The sequence below is a fragment of the Calliphora vicina genome, chromosome 3, assembly GCF_958450345.1.
Source record: "Calliphora vicina chromosome 3, idCalVici1.1, whole genome shotgun sequence".
NCBI classification, from domain to species: Eukaryota; Metazoa; Arthropoda; class Insecta; order Diptera; family Calliphoridae; genus Calliphora; species Calliphora vicina.
In genome coordinates this window covers 57,039,852-57,057,432 of record NC_088782.1, presented here as the reverse complement: position 1 = coordinate 57,057,432, position 17,581 = coordinate 57,039,852, and the positions used below count along the sequence as shown (strand labels likewise).

The following is a 17,581-nucleotide window of genomic DNA, read 5'->3' as shown; positions in this document are numbered from 1 at the left end:
GACAGACGGACGGACATAGCTATATCGTTTAAGAATCTTATGAGGACCCACAAAATATATATACTTTTTGTTTCGACAAACAATATTTCGATATGTTACAAACGGAATGACAAAATCAATATACCCCTCATCTTTTTGATGGTGATTATAAAAACAGCAACAACAAAATCTTTTGTTTTGAAGCACTTACTACACTAAACATAAGTAGTGTTGTCTACTACATATGTAGGTACACTTGAATCGTTAAATAGAAATTTGTGTTTTATCTGTTGAATTGGTTTAATTAATATCACAACCTGCCGTTTTGCGATAAGCTAGCTGGATTTTATACTCGTCTTGAGCATTGCTGGGTTATGTTTCATTGATATCTCCTATCTACTCCTCCTATACTAGCGAGTAGCATTGGTTTAAGTGTGTCACTTGTGGCAACATTTCTCAAGTGTTTGATTTAAGTATTTTGGTTTAAATTTACCCCTTTTGAAATGGTTTGGTTTTAGTGGTGATAACAGAAACTTTTCGTTTTGTAGTTGGCCATTTGTTATTGGTAGACAATAAGCCCCCGCTGTTACAATTTATTATGATGATTAGCAGACAATGAATTTTGACTTGTGTAAAGTTTGTTATAAATTAAATACTTAAGGTTAAGCTCGTACGGAAATGTTTCGTAATTTTTTTTGTTTAAGTTATGATCTTGATATTTCTGTATATTCAAGATGGGTGACTAGTACCCGTAATTTCAACAAATAGATAACTACGGTGTAAAATACGTAGCACATAAATTTACCTAAAATGTAACTTGACATTAATTTCAAATCAATAACTACGGGGAAAATATAGAAAAATATTTTTACTCCATAAGTAACTAAAGCACTAATAAGTATATAGGTGAACAAAGTTTTGAAATTAGTTTTGAGGTTAGCTCTATTGGATAGTAATTCAGACACAATTGTATGTTTTTGATTATATCCCACTTATTTATTTTGATATACATATCGAGCCCTAACCGCGAAAAAAACGTAAGCGCCAAAAATCAAATTTTATAGGAGAGAGTTTTTTTTTTTTAAGTTAAGTTGTGCGAAGGATTTCTTTGAAAATTAAAATGTAGTCTTTTAATGGTAACATACATGCGACAAGTGCATTTTTAAGTTAATTTTGTGAGCAACAAATTTGTTTTGGAGCTTACGTTATTTTTACCGTATCTATTGCAGGCAGATGAGACTAAATTGTGGCGCATACGATAAATGCTTTACAAAGAAAAAATATTTTCTTAAGTTTCGAAAAAATATATTTTCTTAAAGTATGCAGTAAATTAAACATTTGTTATAAATCATAGTAAAGATTTAACATAATATAGTAGGTGCTTAGGAAATTCAGACACATCTTCTTCATATGTTTCGTTTAAGTCGTCTTTAAAATTTTGGGAATGTTTTAGGAAAATACATACGCTATGAAAACATTGAGGAATACTATTTTTATTGCAAAGAGCTTTTATATCATTGAATTTATGTGATGAAACTTTTAATTCTGTGTTGTATAGCGGAGGAGGTCCACGCACCGTTGAAGTATTTAAATCAATGTTAACAGTATTTGCCTCGCTATTGTCTAAATAGCTGTATTTAATTGTAATCTTATTTTCTTTGGAAGAAGCCCATCAGAAAACATTTTCCAGTTTAGGAAATCAGAGTGCTTTAACGATATACACTCATAACCGTAAGAGTTTATTCTTGCACTTCGAATAACTGTAGGCCACTCACTACGAGCTAGGGTTTGGGGTCCGGGAAACCCCAAACCCTACTAGGAGCCCATACAGTTCGGTTTCGAGTAAATGATTCTATTGTGCTGTGAATAGAATCAACAGGCATCATGGTAAGACCTGGTAGTAAGTAAGTAATTTTAATAGATTTAATGAATTTGGATGATATAATGAAATAAGCTATCATGGTTAACATGGCTTTATTATGATTTTGCCAGACACAGCTATCGCAATACAAACATAAATCGTTCACATTTTTCCGTTCATCTAAAATAACGATATTAACGTACATTGCAGTACAAATTTCATTACAATATCGTTTGCAGTCATTTTCACCCCATAAAAAACACAATCTATAAACACTTAAATTTTAATACTAGTATTTTCTTGAATAAAACAGTGTAATATTTATACCCTACACCACCATAGTGGGAAGGATATTATGCGTTTGTGCAGATGTTTGTAACGCCCAAAAATATTAGTCTAGCACCCACCTTAAAGTATACAGATCGACTCAGAATCACTTTCTGTTTACTTTATATGGATATATCCACAAATTTTGCTCCAAATAAGTTTTATATATACGGAATTAATGTCACCAAATGTTATTGTGATCGGCCCATAATTAGTTATAGCTCCCATATAAAACCCGCTTCCAAAAATCACTTTAACGTGCACAAATCTCTTAAAAATGTTGGTATACACATAAAATTCAACATAAATAACATTCATGTAAACATAAATCACACGACCTAATTTCATGGTGAGCTGTCCATAAAAGAATTTACTATGAGGCATATTCAAAACTTTTTGAAGGTCGAAACTAGCACATAAAAACAAAACATTTTCCCTCCTTTGTTTTTGTTCCTTCAAAAAAATTCTTAAACTTAAATTCTTCTGTTTGGATCTGACTGCTGTAAAAATTTTTTCCTTGATCACATTTAGTACATCTATCTTTTTGTATTTCAATTTCTTTTGATTTTCTCTCTAGTTCTTCGGCTACTCTTACTTTCATTTACTGCACCTTTTTGCTTTTATGTCGCTTACGTTATTTTTGCGGTAAAGCAAGCGATATCTTTGTATATATAAACACTTAATTTTCATTATTTCCGGTGTTGATGCGCACGAAAGTTTTCTATCGATTTTCATTACAAAGTCAGTTTTGAAAAAAATGTCGCTTACGTTATTTTTGCGGTTAGGGCTCGCATCCCACTAAGCGACTAAAAAGATTTTCAAGGAAAGTTCTAAGCTTTCTTTTGAGAAAAAAATTTTTAAAAATGAGCCCATTTTGGATAAAAATTTCGATTTTGCGAAAAAAAAAGTCAAAAATTATATGTCTTGAGTTACAAAATATTTATTTTGATATATAACCCATTCGGATCCCACTAAGCGATCAAATAGGTCTTAAAGGAAAACACCTAAGCTTTCTTTTTAGTAAAAAAAAAAATTTTAAAAAAGATCCCATTTTGGAAACAAGTTTAATTTTGCAAAAAAAAAGTCAGAAATTGTATGTCTCAAAGGAACCTCTTAAAGGAATGAACATAAGCTTTCTTTTGAGCAAAAAAAAATACCATTTTGAAAAAGTTAGAATTTGCAAAAAAAAAAAAAAAACGTTTGAGTTACAAAATATTTATATTGATAGATATCCCACTCGCATCCCACTAAGCGATCAAAAATGTCTTTAAGGAAATTATTTAAGCTATCTTTTATAAAAAAAAATAAAAAGGGCTCCATTTTGAAAAAAAAGTCAACAATGTTTTTGATTTCTGAAAATAATATGAAAATAATTTTTTATTTTTATTTATTTTTTCGAAAGATTGAAGAAATAGCTATCTAAAATAGGTAATAAGTTACATGGATGAGAAAAAACACCTTGGCCAAAATGTCAAATTTTGACCACTCTAACTCAGAGAGTTCTCGACCGATCTTTGTGTCTGAATTACTATCCAATAGAACGGAAGACATCGATTTCAGAAGTTGGTTCACTTGATATGAAATCCCCCATATATTTATTTGTTGAAATTACGGACATAAAAAGCATAACTGGTTCGAGATTAGTTATATCTTTTAAACGAGGTTTTTGTTTTTAATAACTTATATGTCATTTTGAAGGGTACATATCTGTCATTTATTCTCACTTAGTTATTGAACATTATTGTGTAAACAACAAAGTTTTTTTTTTTATTTCGAAAATTTTGAATTTTGTATCAACAAGCGTCATATGCGGGAAGTTTTGCTTTGTTTCTTTAATTTGAAAAATGTGCAGCTGAAGAACACTGCTGCTGCACTCACTTAACATGAGCTTGTAAAATCATTGGTACCTATTTCAGCAGCAATTTCAAAATGTTTGCGAGTAGCAGCAGGATTCATCCAAAAGCAGGGAAATTGGGTACCATACGAATTGATGCCGAGAGACCTTGATAGACGATTTTGCATGACCGAAATAATGCTAGATTCTTATAAAAGAAAGCCAGTTTTGCACCGAATCATTACTTGCGATGAAAACTGGATTCATTACGATAACCCGAAGCGTAAGATATCATATGTGAAGCCCGGACAACCAGCCGAATTGATACCAAAGCCAAATATCCATGGCGCTAAGGTAATACTCTGTATTTGGAGGGAGCTTCTGAAATCTGATCAGAACATAACAAGGAACCAGTATCGAACACAACTGATTCGTTTGAAGCGAGCATTGGGAGAAAAACGTATATGTGGCCAGACATGAAACCGTAATATTCCATCGTAACAACGCTCGACCACACGTTGCAATACCTGTTAAAAAGTATTTAGAATGAAGTGATGGGAGGTTATTCCTCAACCGCTATATAGTCCAGAACGTGCACCATCCGACTACTATTTGTTTCGATCGATACAGAACGATCTCTCTGGGATATGCTTCCAAAGTGAAGGAGTATCCGAAATTGGCATGATTCGTACTTAGCCTCAAAATATGAGCAGTTCTTTTGGCTCGGAATCCATATGTTGCCAGAAAAATGGGAAAAGGTCATAGCTAACAATGGCCAATACTTTGAATAAATTTATATTGTACAAATGTTTCAAAATAAAAGCTAAAAATTTAAAAAAATACGACATTTTTAAGTCATACACCCAATATTAACGTCCAACGAAATTACCATTAATCTAAAAATTCCATTACCGAATATATTGTTGTTGTAACAGCATGAACGATTCTAAGGAATGGAAGTCAAGTCTAAAGAATTGTGCACTGCGCGTAGTGAAGTAGGTTGGCTGGACAGTTAAATATATGGGAGGTATTATCAGGGCCCTGAACACATGCTGCGCATAAGTTTTGGACGATCCGGTCTATGCCTAAGTAGAATGCATTAAGTCTGTTGCTCAATCCAGACTTCATATTTCCCACAATTACTCATTGTCACGTGGCAGAATCTTTCCTGCTTCTGCAAGCTCGGTATTGATGGCTTCACTATGAACGTCTTTCAAAGCAGAAGCTCGTAATACGATCAAATGGATCCTGCTCATACCTCAGTACGCTCTCTTCGTACATACGTAGGTCCTGTCTGACATGTCTTGGGCTAGCCTTCAACTGCATGATGTAAAATTTTGGCTGATACTTTCTATTCCTCAGGAACATTTTAATCTTGGGTTCCTTGACTGGTAGAACATTTGTTTCCTCGTGAAGATGGTGTTCGAAGGTTATTAGAAGACAGTCGTCCTACCAGTTTCAGTTTAACCGATCATTCGTTTCGTGTAGCAAGGCTTCTTTATCTATACCACAAGCGTTTTGCTGTGGTGTGTACTGAAGAGGTTCACTATAGGAATACGATGACATTTTCTCATCCAAGTGGTGAAAAATACTGAAGATGGCTTTGTGGGTAAAAATGCAGATTATGTGCATTAAAGAAATTGTGGATTTTGTTGACCGTTCGAAGATTTGATAACCTTCACACCTTGTGGGTGCACAGGGAATTAGAATTAAACAGGAGTGAGGACAGGATTCCTCCCTGATGTACTCCTTGTTAAAATCTGGGGAGATGTGAGCAATTCTTACTAAATTCTATAAACAAACGGCCATTAAGTTAATTCACAAACCGTCTGTTCGAGTTGTTATGCATTGTTGTTAAAATCTGGGGAGATGTGAGCAATTCTTACTAAATTCTATAAACAAACGGCCATTAAGTTAATTCACAAACCGTCTGTTCGAGTTGTTATGCATTGTAGACTGCAGGATGTCATGGAGGAGCATCAAGGAACCGACAGTTCAAGTGCCAGCAGGATACTCCTCTCATAAGGCCTATCTGTGAGATCCGACTGGCTATAGCGGATAATACTGTAGTGGTGTTTTTCATCCTCTGGAATCCATGTTGGTGACGAGTTGCTGGTAGTAGACATGTCAGAAGGAGGATGAGAAGAGCTTTGAGAGTTAAGTGATTGGCTTGTACGATTGATCCTCAAAACTTTCGTAACTTCCCGTTCACCAAAGTGTTTTAACATTAGCACACAAATCGGTTTCCCACCTTGTTTTTTTTTTGGGAAAAAATGCGTTGATTTTGTGTTTACCCGAAATCTATTTATGGGTCGATTTGTTTGATTCTATAAAGATTGTTAAGAATTCGATTGTTTCATTTATGAATGGATTTGCTGATTTTTGGTAGCAGAAGAATGCATACATTTCAATGTATATTGTCGTCTTTCTGATTAATTCTGACTACAGAAATTGACAAATCTGATCTGTGTTGGAACAGACCTTATTATAAACTGGTCTTTGGCTGTAGAACTCACAATTTTTCACATTAAAAAGCTACAAAATCTTTTTAGTTTTCGTTAATTAAATAATCTCAGTTTTATTCATTCCAATAAGTTTATACAAAATTTAATATTTGGAAATAATTTTCTCAGCCATAGCCTTAATGCCAATCCAAGTTTCCGAAACGAAAGGTTCAATTTGTGCTGGTTTAGGATCAAAACCACTGCCGCCAGCAGGTAATTCCATGGTAATGGCCACTGGAATTTTGGCAACAGCAAAGGCATAGTCATCACTACCTCCAGCAGCAGCATACAAAACATTGGTGGAAGAACCAACAGTGTATTTGGTGCCAGTGGCTGATTTAATAGCAGCAGCACCAGCTTGGGCAACCTCATCAATATCCTTCCAGGTGTCGGGAAGAGCTCTATAGTAATAGGAATGAAAAAACAAATTATTTCAGATTAAGCAATGAAAAATTAAGATTTACTTACGAAGTATAACCCCAAGGATACAACAAGTAGTTGCCATAAGAGTGCAAAGTCAAGTACATCTTAGCACGACCGGTCAAAGAACGCATCAAATCACGTAGAACTTTAGTTTCGGACTCAGAGAAAGCAGTTGGACCCTTGAAAGTATCCGAGCAGGAAAGACTGGAGGCACCAACCTCACCCCAATGGAAATCAAAGTTGCGGTTGCCATCAGTACCATAACAATTAGTGCTGGCTGGCTTGCGGGTCTTACGCCACATACGAGAGTTGGTGTGAGTATATTCATAACCATCAGGATTGGCTACAGGTACAATAACCCAATCGTAATCCTTTAACAAATTGCTGTTGGCCGAGAAGTTCTCAACCAATTGATGAATAACATACAAGGCACCAGCAGGAGCAATCCATTCACGAGCATGAATACCAGCATCGAGGAGAATAACCTTTTTGTTGCTCTTGCCGTCACCATTGCTAATGGTTATGGCTTTCAAATCACGTTGTTCATAGGTTTTGCCAATAGTCTTGACGGTAACACGGCTGGGATAGCTTTGAGCCAATTCATCCAAGTATCTAAGAATGTCATCATAACGTTGGAAACTGGCGAAACTAACGCGTGAGGAAGTATCCAAAACGGTGCGCAAGAAACTATTTTGGGCACGTTCCAAATCGGCAGTTTGGCCAACATTTTCATCAACCACAGTAAAGTCAATGGTGAATTTGTTTAAAGTATTTTCAAATTCAACTTGATCTTCTGGTTGTACCATGACACGGGCTGCTTCACCCAAAGTCTTTGGCAAGGCAAAGAAATCATATTCAGTATTGCTAGACAATTGATAGAGTACTTCCTTTTCGAAAGCATTCTTGGCATTGATATCGTAGATCTTGTAACTAAAAAATAAAATAATATTTAAAACTCCTTATTAATCTTCAATCCTTGAACTTACCCCTCATAGGTATCGGCAGCGGCCAAAGCAATGCTGCACAACAGCACGCTTAAGGCAATTTTAATGAACATTTTGCTTAAATTGTTTAGAATAGTTTTCCCTTAGACTGTCTCCAGTCGTCTTATTTAATTTTCCAATGTTTTCAGCTTTTTATACTGAGTGTAAGTAGTATTTTCCAACCGTTAGTTAAAAAAAAATTCTTATCTCTGTGTGTTACTTTTGTTTTGTTTTTGAAAAATTGTTGAATTTATTTCATTTCAATAACAAATCACAGTTTTTTTGTATCTATACTCGCATTTAGCTTTAATTTTTGTTTGTATTTTTATCAATTATATTAATTTATCGCTACTGGTCAATCTAAAAACCAGCAAATTTATGATCTTGTTAGGAAATTTGTTATTTTTAGTTTCAATATTTTAGAAGTACTTATTATTTACATTTTGCCCTGTAATCATTTAATTCATAATATGTACTTACGTTTTGTTTCTTTTTAATTTGAAACATAACAATATTGATCTTTATTTGTTTCTAAAAATGTAAGTTCTTCCATTCCGTATTTCATCATTTAGTTTCATTCCTTTCCCATGCATTTACATTGACTGACTTTTTAATAATCAATTTTTGTTTGAGACGTACAAAATCTTATCAGTCTCTAAACATTTGTATCTGACAGATATATTGATATTGAAGTATGTATATTGATCATTTGTACAGTGGATAACAAACGTGTTTAAATAATATTAAAAGTGTGTTTATTCGGTTTGTAAACTGGAAACTGAGCGAAGAGCTTGGAACGTTGCCCCAACAGAATTTCTTAAATAAAGTTGTTATTTTTGATGGCAGGGGCATGTGTGAGCATGTATTTTAATAAAAAGAATCATAATGAATCAAAAACTCGATTTTGAATTTTTGTGTAGTTTACATTTAAGGTGACGATATAAATTATTATCCCAACAAAATATTAAAAAAAAATGCTCGGTAAAGTTTTGTAAAATATACCTAACAAACAAATAGCTACAGTAGTGTCATAAATTTTTTTATTTTGAATTTTGGAACGCATACCCTCTATTTTATATACATATATATAAAACTATAGTTAAATATGAAATTTTGTCTTTCTATCATGATTGCAACCCGTTCCGACTTGCTATTTAGTTTTGAGGTGCATTTACAAGGGGTAAAAATGAATTTTTTTCAGTTTTTGTAAAAATGTTTCCATTAAATAATTACTTTTGCAATTTAATTTAAAATAATCGAAATGTGTACGTAATTATCGTTCTAATAAGATATAAAAGAAAAAAATTGGATACAAAATCTTAAAGTTATTAAAAAATCGCCAGACCATTAACGTGTCTCAGGCCACTAGAACAAGAAATGTGGGAACAAAATTAACATATTTTGAGAAATATTAAAATAAAAGCTTATCTTTACTTAAAATATAAATATATCCATATTTACTTGTATATGAGTTTTTATTTTCGTAGGATAACGTTAACCTATTCGCAGGTATAGCCGAAAAAAAAATTAATTTTTTAACAGCAGTTTCAAAACTCCATTTTCAAATTTTTAAAAATTTTGTTAAACAAATTTCCGAATTTTTTAATCATCACATTGAGATTTATTAAAAACATAATAGCGAATAAAAATATGAAAAAGTATGACAATACCTCCTATAGTTTTTCCATACCTGCGATTTAAATTTTGCGATTTTCGAGAAGAACTCATTTTTTGGAAGTTTGGGGTAATTTTAACCCCAAGTGCTATTATGGGTTAATTTTAACTTTTCTGCTGTTTTTGTAAATACTAGACTTTGTGTTATATTTTTCTTAAGTTTCATTAAAATCGGCCCAAAAATATATAACATTTCGCTATTTTTCCATGAGAAATCCTAAATATTGAAAAACTTAACCTTTGATCTTCTCGATTTAAGGGTTGGCGTTTTCCGATTTCCGTAAAACTTTCAGACTATATTTAAAATTGCATGGACTATAATATTCTGAATAGGTTTTACTTAAAGTTTACAACAGTAAGGAAATTCGGCGCATTCACCAAAATATGGCAAAAAAAATAGTTTTTCCCGAAAATCGTCAAATTTAAATCACTGGTACGGAAAAACTGTAGGAGGTATCGACATCTTTTTTCACATTTGTATTCTCTATTATATTCTCAATAAATCCCTGTGTGATGATCAAAAAATTTCTGAAATTTGTTTAACAAAATGTTGAAAATAAAATTTTGAAACTGATGTTAAAAAAATAAATTTGTTTCGTCATACCTGCGAATAGGTTAACGTTATCCTACGAAGATAAAAACTCATATACAATTAATTATGGATATATTTTAAGTAAAAATTAGCTTTTATTTTAATATTTCTGAAAATATGTTAATTTTGTTCCCACATTTCTCGGCCTAGTGGCCTGAGGCACGTTAATGGCCTGGGGAATTTTTAATAACTTTAACATTTTTTAAACAATTTTTATATTTTGAATGTCATTTTAACGACAATTACGTACACATTTCGATTCTTTTATATTAAATTGCAAAAGTAATTATTTAATGCCAACATTTTCACAAAAACTGCAAAATAGCATTTTTCGCCTTGTAAATAATGTTCTCACGAACTTATTATTTTTCATTAACATTTTTTTGTGACTAGTTTTAAAATATTCAAAAGAGAATAAGTCCGCTTGAGTTAGTTCCGTGAGCTTGTTAAAAGGAGTCAATTTGTCGTATGCTACGCTAAAGACGTGTTGAAGTCACATGTCCTACCAGTATGAAATTAACAGAACAGCTCCCTGCACTTCTCTTTAGAGTTAATATGGTGAGTGGTTTTATGTCCGTATTTTCAACACTCGTATCTAATAGATATCTTTACCTACGAGGTAAATTGACTTATATTGTAAATAATTATTAAATATTTTAACACGATAGATAACTATACACTGATTGATATCTATCTTTTGAAATTACGGGTATTAGTTTTTATTTATGGAGGAAGAGAATTTGTAGGAACTGAGGTATTTCCCCTCGGATCACCGAATGAATTTTCGCTCTTTCACACTTGAGATAAATATAGATCGAAAAATTCTCATCTGGATACTGGGTTATGTTGACATGCCAGGCAGACATATTTTGAAAGGAATATTGATGCGTACAGCTTCCTTGTTAAATCAACATTTCCAGAGAACTAACTCACTGATATATTGATATCTATCTTTGTGTAAGTTACAGAATATATCAAAGAGCATTCAGTAGCTAGTTTAAATTTCACGTTTTATATAACTTTGGCCAATGATTTTATGAATATTGAATATCCTTTTAACGACCACTGTCAAGAGATCATAATGTTGAAGTAGAATACCAAAATCCGATCCATACGGATCTTGAAATTAATAATTCGTCATATGTATGACAGATATGTGGAAGATCCAATTAATTGTGAATTGCTATCGTCCCAAATTCGGCAATTTTGTTTGTTGACGTAGCAATTCATTCAGAAAGGGGCCTCAACGTAAAATGTGCGAAGCGCTCGGAACGTTGCTGGAAGAGAACACCCATTTTGATAAAATAATTTTATCATTTGCACTTGTTGTTGAACGCAATATCAATTCAACAGACGTAGGAAGTCCCCATTGCAAGACCCTTTAGTAAAAGGAATAATATCTTTATGGTTCCACTGGAGCTAAACGCAACCCAAACCATAAGGGAATCGCCACCGAAAATTCTCTATGAATAATATATAGGTTAATTTTTTAAATCTTACCAGAAGTCTCTAAAAAACAAGTTTAAGAAAAACAGATGTTTTTTTTAAGAAAAAAAATGCTGAAATTGGTACCTGATTTTTTATCAAAGGTCCGTATTAATTTCTTAAATAAAATTGTCATTTTTGATCGCAGGGGTCTAAAAATTTTTAAAAAATGTATTTTAATAAAAAGAACCATAATGAATCAAAAAATCGATTTCGAATTTTTGTGTAGTTACGTCCGTTTGCATTTAAGGTGACGATATAAATTATTTTTACAAAAAAATTTAAAAAAAATGTCCAGTTCAGTTCAATGTTTTGTACCTACAATAAATAAAATTACAAATCTTGACAAACATTATCAATCCCGTAGTAAGTAAAACATGAGTAAACAGCATGATGCCATTAGTTAATACCCACGATAACTTTCGACTATTTTAATTTTCAAATATTTCAGGGGAATCTTTACGACTATTGCAACAATAATACATATTTCTAACACTTTAAAATTTCCCATATACAAATAAAAAGATTTAAAATGTCTAAGTTAAATAAGTTATCAATATCATAAATCTATCTGTGATATCAGAAGCCGCACGCCTGATAAAACTGATAAGAAAACAGCGTTCGACTAAAAAAATAGTTCATTTATATTTGATAAACATAATTACGTTTAAACCACTTATTTATTTATGGTTTATTGTTTTTTAATCAAGTGAAACATTTGTTTTGCACTAATTAATTGCTTTAAAAGAGTAAACACTCACTCGATTACTAAATAATTGCAATAATATTTACTTTTGTATTTACAAACACTTCATGGATAATCAGTTTATAGAAATTCCTATTCGGACGACGTTGTGATTCTGAGCAAGTGAAAGTTTCTTTCGACAATCAACGAAATCATGCAGGCGGCGCTAAGTAACCTCTAAACCCACAGTTGGCACTCTTTATCAGGAAATATAGGGAATATGGTTTTAATTTGGCGGAAATAGCGGCGTTGAGGTGACTTTATCATAGGGAGCCAAATATTTCCTTGATAACAAATTATTATGGAAGAAGAATAATCAGGAAAGGATAAAAATGGCAATGAGAAAAAGTAGTTATAGGATGATGCTCAGAAAACTTAAGAGATGTGCTTCCATTGGTAGCACAGCTCTGGCAGCATTGGATATAATCCTTAACTTACTACCAATTGAAAACTATGTGGCAAGTGTGACGGCTAGGAACTTGCTTTGTCTCTTTGAGTCTTCTCTTGTAAGACCAAAGCGGGTAGGTTACACGAATATTTTGTACGAGGTAGGTCAAAATGGTCGGGCTAGTATTCCTACTGGGATTTCGGAATTTCCCCCCTAATTGGTCGAATGGATTGGAACTGGACAGCTGTGTTAAGGGGGTGTAGTTTTCAGTGATGGAATCTAGCACTGGTGCCGGAATTTATGTAGTAGATGAAGATATCAAAGTGTCATACAGAATCCCAGACGAATGTAGCGTCTTCCAGGCGGAGATCCTAGCGATCTGAAAAGCCACGCACTTGATAAGGGCACACATCTCTTGAAATCAGATTGTGTTGGTTACTAGGGCACTGCAACATACAGGGAAATGAGATAACAGATGAACTGGCCAGACAATGTTCGGATCTGGACTATAATAATAGAAACTGGAAGGTTAAGCATCCTATATGCCAATATTATAGGTTGATCTTCGAATGGTTCCGGTACTTTATGAACTAGTCCTGGATTGCAGGGTGTTCACGGCTATTTGGCGAAAGTTAGATGCAAATGCAACCAGAATACTAATTAGGTTTAGTAGATAACGTCTCAGGTTCTTAGTAGGAGTGATAACCGGTCACTGCTCAATTGGTGCCTTCATTACTAAATGGGATATGGGTGCACAGGACATTTGTAGGATGTGCGAGAATATTAAGGAACTAGAAAAATTAGAACATATTACAGGGTCTCAAGCAAAAATGGCTATGGGAAAGATTCCACGATGAACTGGGGATATAGCTAGATATGAACTAAGCAATATATTAGGTTTTTTTTTAGTGGAATATGCTAGGACTCTGAGGATTCCAGTCGATATTTATATCCTTTCCTTTTTATAATAGATTTTCACATAATTTCTTTTTACTTCTTTCTTATTAATTCATTTCGTCTCTTCACACTTAGTTCTCACCGAGTTCTATTTCTAAGGGGTATCACAATGGCGATTGGAAGTGTATTTCAATATTTATAATTATGTAAAAAATAAGTCCTACATTAAGAAAGACTGTCTCTACTCAAGTAGTAGAAAGAAACAGGTACGATTATATAATTGATATTGAATATTGGGTGTAGACTTAAAAATGTGGGGTTTTTCATTAGTTGTGTTCGCGTACTTGATAATTTGCAATAATTTGTACAAATTATCACTGGAAGTTATGGGATTCCGTTCGTTTACTTTTAAAAACTTGTAACGAGAGAACAAGAGAGTGTTAAAAGTGACAGTTCGTAGATAGAGATTTTTTGTACATGATACAAAAAATGTCCAGTAAAAAATATCAACATAAAAAACGTTTAAATGCAAACAAAACTAAAAAGTTGAAAATTAATACAATTTACAAGTTTTGCAAAGAAAAGAAGTAAAATAGCCCAAAACATACGTTTTAAATCAATTTATAATAAAATACAACTTATTTTTACAAATTGTTGTTCGCGTACTTTTTTTTGTTACTTTTCAGATTGAGAGTAATTTATTTTTACTCTCTAAAATAAAGTTACTGGATATTTTTTACTGGAAAGTACGCGAACACACCTATTAACAACTTAAATGTCATTTCGGAGGGTACATATCTGTCATTTGTTCTCACTTACTTATTGAAAAGAGCCGCTAAAGCACATAAATTTCTGACTGATGCTTATGGTGAATGTGTTTCATCGGTTTCAATGTGCGAGAGATGGTTTGTCCGTTTCAGAAATGGTGATTTTGACACGGAAGAAAAAGATAGCTATCCAAGCCAAGCAAAAAAGTTTGAAGAACAAGAATTGGAGGCATTACTCCATGAAGATTATTGTCAAACAACAAGAGCTTGCACAATCATTGGAAGCTACTCTTCAAACGTTTCTTTTGATTACGTTTTGATATAAGCGGTTTTTTGCGCGTAGGGAAAACGTCGGTGAAGCATGCAGGATGCAACGTAATGGTATGGGAATTGTTTTTCAGCTACTGGAGTTGGCCCATTGCTCGGAATTAATGAAATAATGGATGCATTTATCTATAGAGACATCTTGGAAAGAGTAATGCTACCAAATTCTGAGGATAATGTGCCTCTTCCATGAGTTATTCAGTACGATAACGACCCCAAGCACTCTTCACATGTTGTTAAATAGAGGTTAGCACAAGAAAGAGTTTCAGTAATGGAATGGTCACCACAATTACCGGATTTAAATCCCATTGAGAACTTTTGGGTAATCGTTAATCAAAGAATCGACCCCGAAAATTGCACTAATTCAGATATTATGTTTCAAGGATTGGTAGATGCTTCGAACGCTATTCCTGCAAATTTTATTCCCAATATGATAGCTTCACTGCCTTGCCGATATAATGCCGTCATTGAAAATATAGGATTTACCACCAAATATTAAGTTTTATAGACATAAATGTTTTAGAAGCAATTAGTTGCATATGTTTTGGCCATTGAAATATCAACCCATACGTAGTTTTTTTTAATTTTTTTTCTTTTCAATGCAAAAAATTCTGAATTAAATTTCATATTCTCATTTTTAAAGCATTAATAAAAAAATATTATAAGCAAATGAATATTTTTGTTTACCTTTAAAACTAGTTTAAACAACTTTTGTAAAATTCTATTGCTAGTTGCATATGTTTTGACCAGCACTGTATACAAAAGTATACACAACATCTAATTTGGTGAAGGAATGCCGGGCATCATTAAACAGGATGGCGAGACAATCAACAGTCATACTCAAGTGGGTACGTGGACACGGAGATACTACGGGCAACTGCGTTGCTTATGATTTGGCGAGAAAAGACGCCATGCTGCCTGACGGAGACGTAGACTTTCTATGAGTAACTTCTTCTATGAGATCGCTCAGACAAGATGGTGTTGTTAACCCACATGCACTATAACCAGAACGATATGGCCCCGACTTAAACGTGGACAAGATATCTTCATGGCTTGACACGCTCGCAATTGAGTGGTGTAGTGGCGGTCATTACCAGACACTGCACTTTTGGCAACCATGCGAGGAGACTTGGCTTGCCCTACAACGACTTTTGTAGAAGTTGTCAAAATGAGGAGGAGGACCATTTTTCATCTTCTTTGTCCCTGTCCGAGAGATCTAGGCTTAAGGTTTCTGGGTCATCGTTCCCTAAATTGTCTCTCTGAGCTCTCGAACATTAGGCTAGAGTGCAAGGAATTGGCTAATCAGACCAGTCACGGGTATCTCCACGAAGTGACCTAATAACCGCCAATTCACTGGCGCATAATTCATAATCACCTCCCCTCTCTTTTTCGGACCTTCTTCCTCCTAAATATCTTCATAACATTTAACTGTGCCCTTCTCTTTTCATTTTTATCTGTCCCTCTTTTCTATCTCTCTACTTTCAGGTAACACAAGGGGACCTATTGCCTGGACCCACGTGAGCTGTTCTTTTTTCTTGTCTTCACTTCGCGGCTGCCTGGAAACCTAACCTAAGCTAAAACAAATTCTGCAGAATATCGAGAATATCGGCATAGTGTAACATAAAGACGAGACTTAATTGTCAAAACCAAACTCCTGTATTAGACATACAAGGTGGCGCAAAAGTAATCCTCCGATCAGAAAATGCTATAAATTTTGCGATTGGCCCCTAATGTCAGTTCTGTTTTGACATTTGTGTAGTAAACACATGCGAAATAGACGTTAATAAACAATGTTACTCTTCACTGCTCCAGAACGCGGAATATTGCTGACTATTTATTTGACCAATAATCGAAGATGATTTTTCATCAAAAATAATCATGAGTGGTCCATTAATAATCATGATGAGGCCCATTTCCATCTTAGCGGGTACGTAAATAAGCAAAATTTACGCTTCTGGGGCACTTAAAATCCACATGTAACCCACGAAGAGCCATTACACCCGCTCAAAGTCACTGTATGGTGTGCTGTTTTCGCTGGAGGAGTCATCGGACCTATTTTCTTCGAAGACGTCGCGGGCCAAACGGTTACTGTGAATGGTGAGCGCTACAGAGCAATGATCAACGAGTTCTTTTTGCCGCAACTTGATGAATTGGGATTGGAAAACATGTGGTTCCAACAGGACGGTGCAACGGCACACACTGCACGTGCCACAACCGATATGCTGAAGGATGCATTTCCCGGGCGCCTAATCTCCCGTTTTGGCGATTTGCACTGGCCAGCAAGATCGCCTGATTGGACCGCTCCAGACTTCTTTTTGTGGGGCTTTTTGTAGTCGCGGGTTTATGTCAACAAGTCTCAGACTCTTGCAGCTCTTAAAGACAATATCCGTCAAGAATGTGAGGACCTATCGCCGGAAGTTTTGGTCAAAGTGATGGAAAATGCCATAAAAAGGGCTCAAATGACAAATGATAACTGTGGCGGCGGCCATTTACATGACATCATATTCTCGACTTGATATAAAAAAATTAAAATACCAAATAAAAATAATCCACAAGAAGAATCAAAGTTTTTAATTTTTTTTTTAATTACAACCAAAAAACATCGGTAGTTTACTTTTGCGCCACCTTGTATTTAATAACAAAATTTGTGGCGATAATTGCAAAAGTAATTTTACAGTAAAAATATAAATTCTTTTGCTTTCTGCACACAAATTTTAAGTAGTCGGCGTTTAATTTTAAGGATTTTCTGTAGAGTTCCTTTACCTTCTAAGGAGTGTAGTTATTTTTTTTTCAAGTAT

At 34.0% G+C, this 17,581-nt stretch overlaps 1 protein-coding gene across 1 annotated transcript; it reads right to left on the bottom strand.

Moving 5' to 3' along the window:
• Nucleotides 1–6,554: 6,554 nt before the first annotated feature.
• LOC135955215 (carboxypeptidase B1) lies at nt 6,555–8,084 on the bottom strand. Its single transcript, XM_065505543.1, has 3 exons — nt 7,915–8,084; nt 6,974–7,858; nt 6,555–6,906 (listed from the first exon to the last, which is right to left on the bottom strand). Exons 1-3 carry the CDS (start codon nt 7,983–7,985, stop codon nt 6,609–6,611), a joined length of 1,254 nt encoding a protein of 417 aa, XP_065361615.1. The 5' UTR covers nt 7,986–8,084; the 3' UTR covers nt 6,555–6,608.
• Nucleotides 8,085–17,581: the final 9,497 nt, after the last annotated feature.

Excerpts from the sequence above, each read along its gene's own strand:
- LOC135955215 (XM_065505543.1), bottom strand. The coding sequence starts at position 7,985 with ATGTTCATTAAAATTGCCTTAAGCGTGCTGTTGTGCAGCATTGCTTTG. Across the intron at positions 7,859-7,914 it reads GCTGCCGATACCTATGAGGG|TTACAAGATCTACGATATCA; the intron begins GTAAGTTCAAGG and ends TTTATTTTTTAG. Across the intron at positions 6,907-6,973 it reads TATCCTTGGGGTTATACTTC|AGCTCTTCCCGACACCTGGA; the intron begins GTAAGTAAATCT and ends CTATTACTATAG.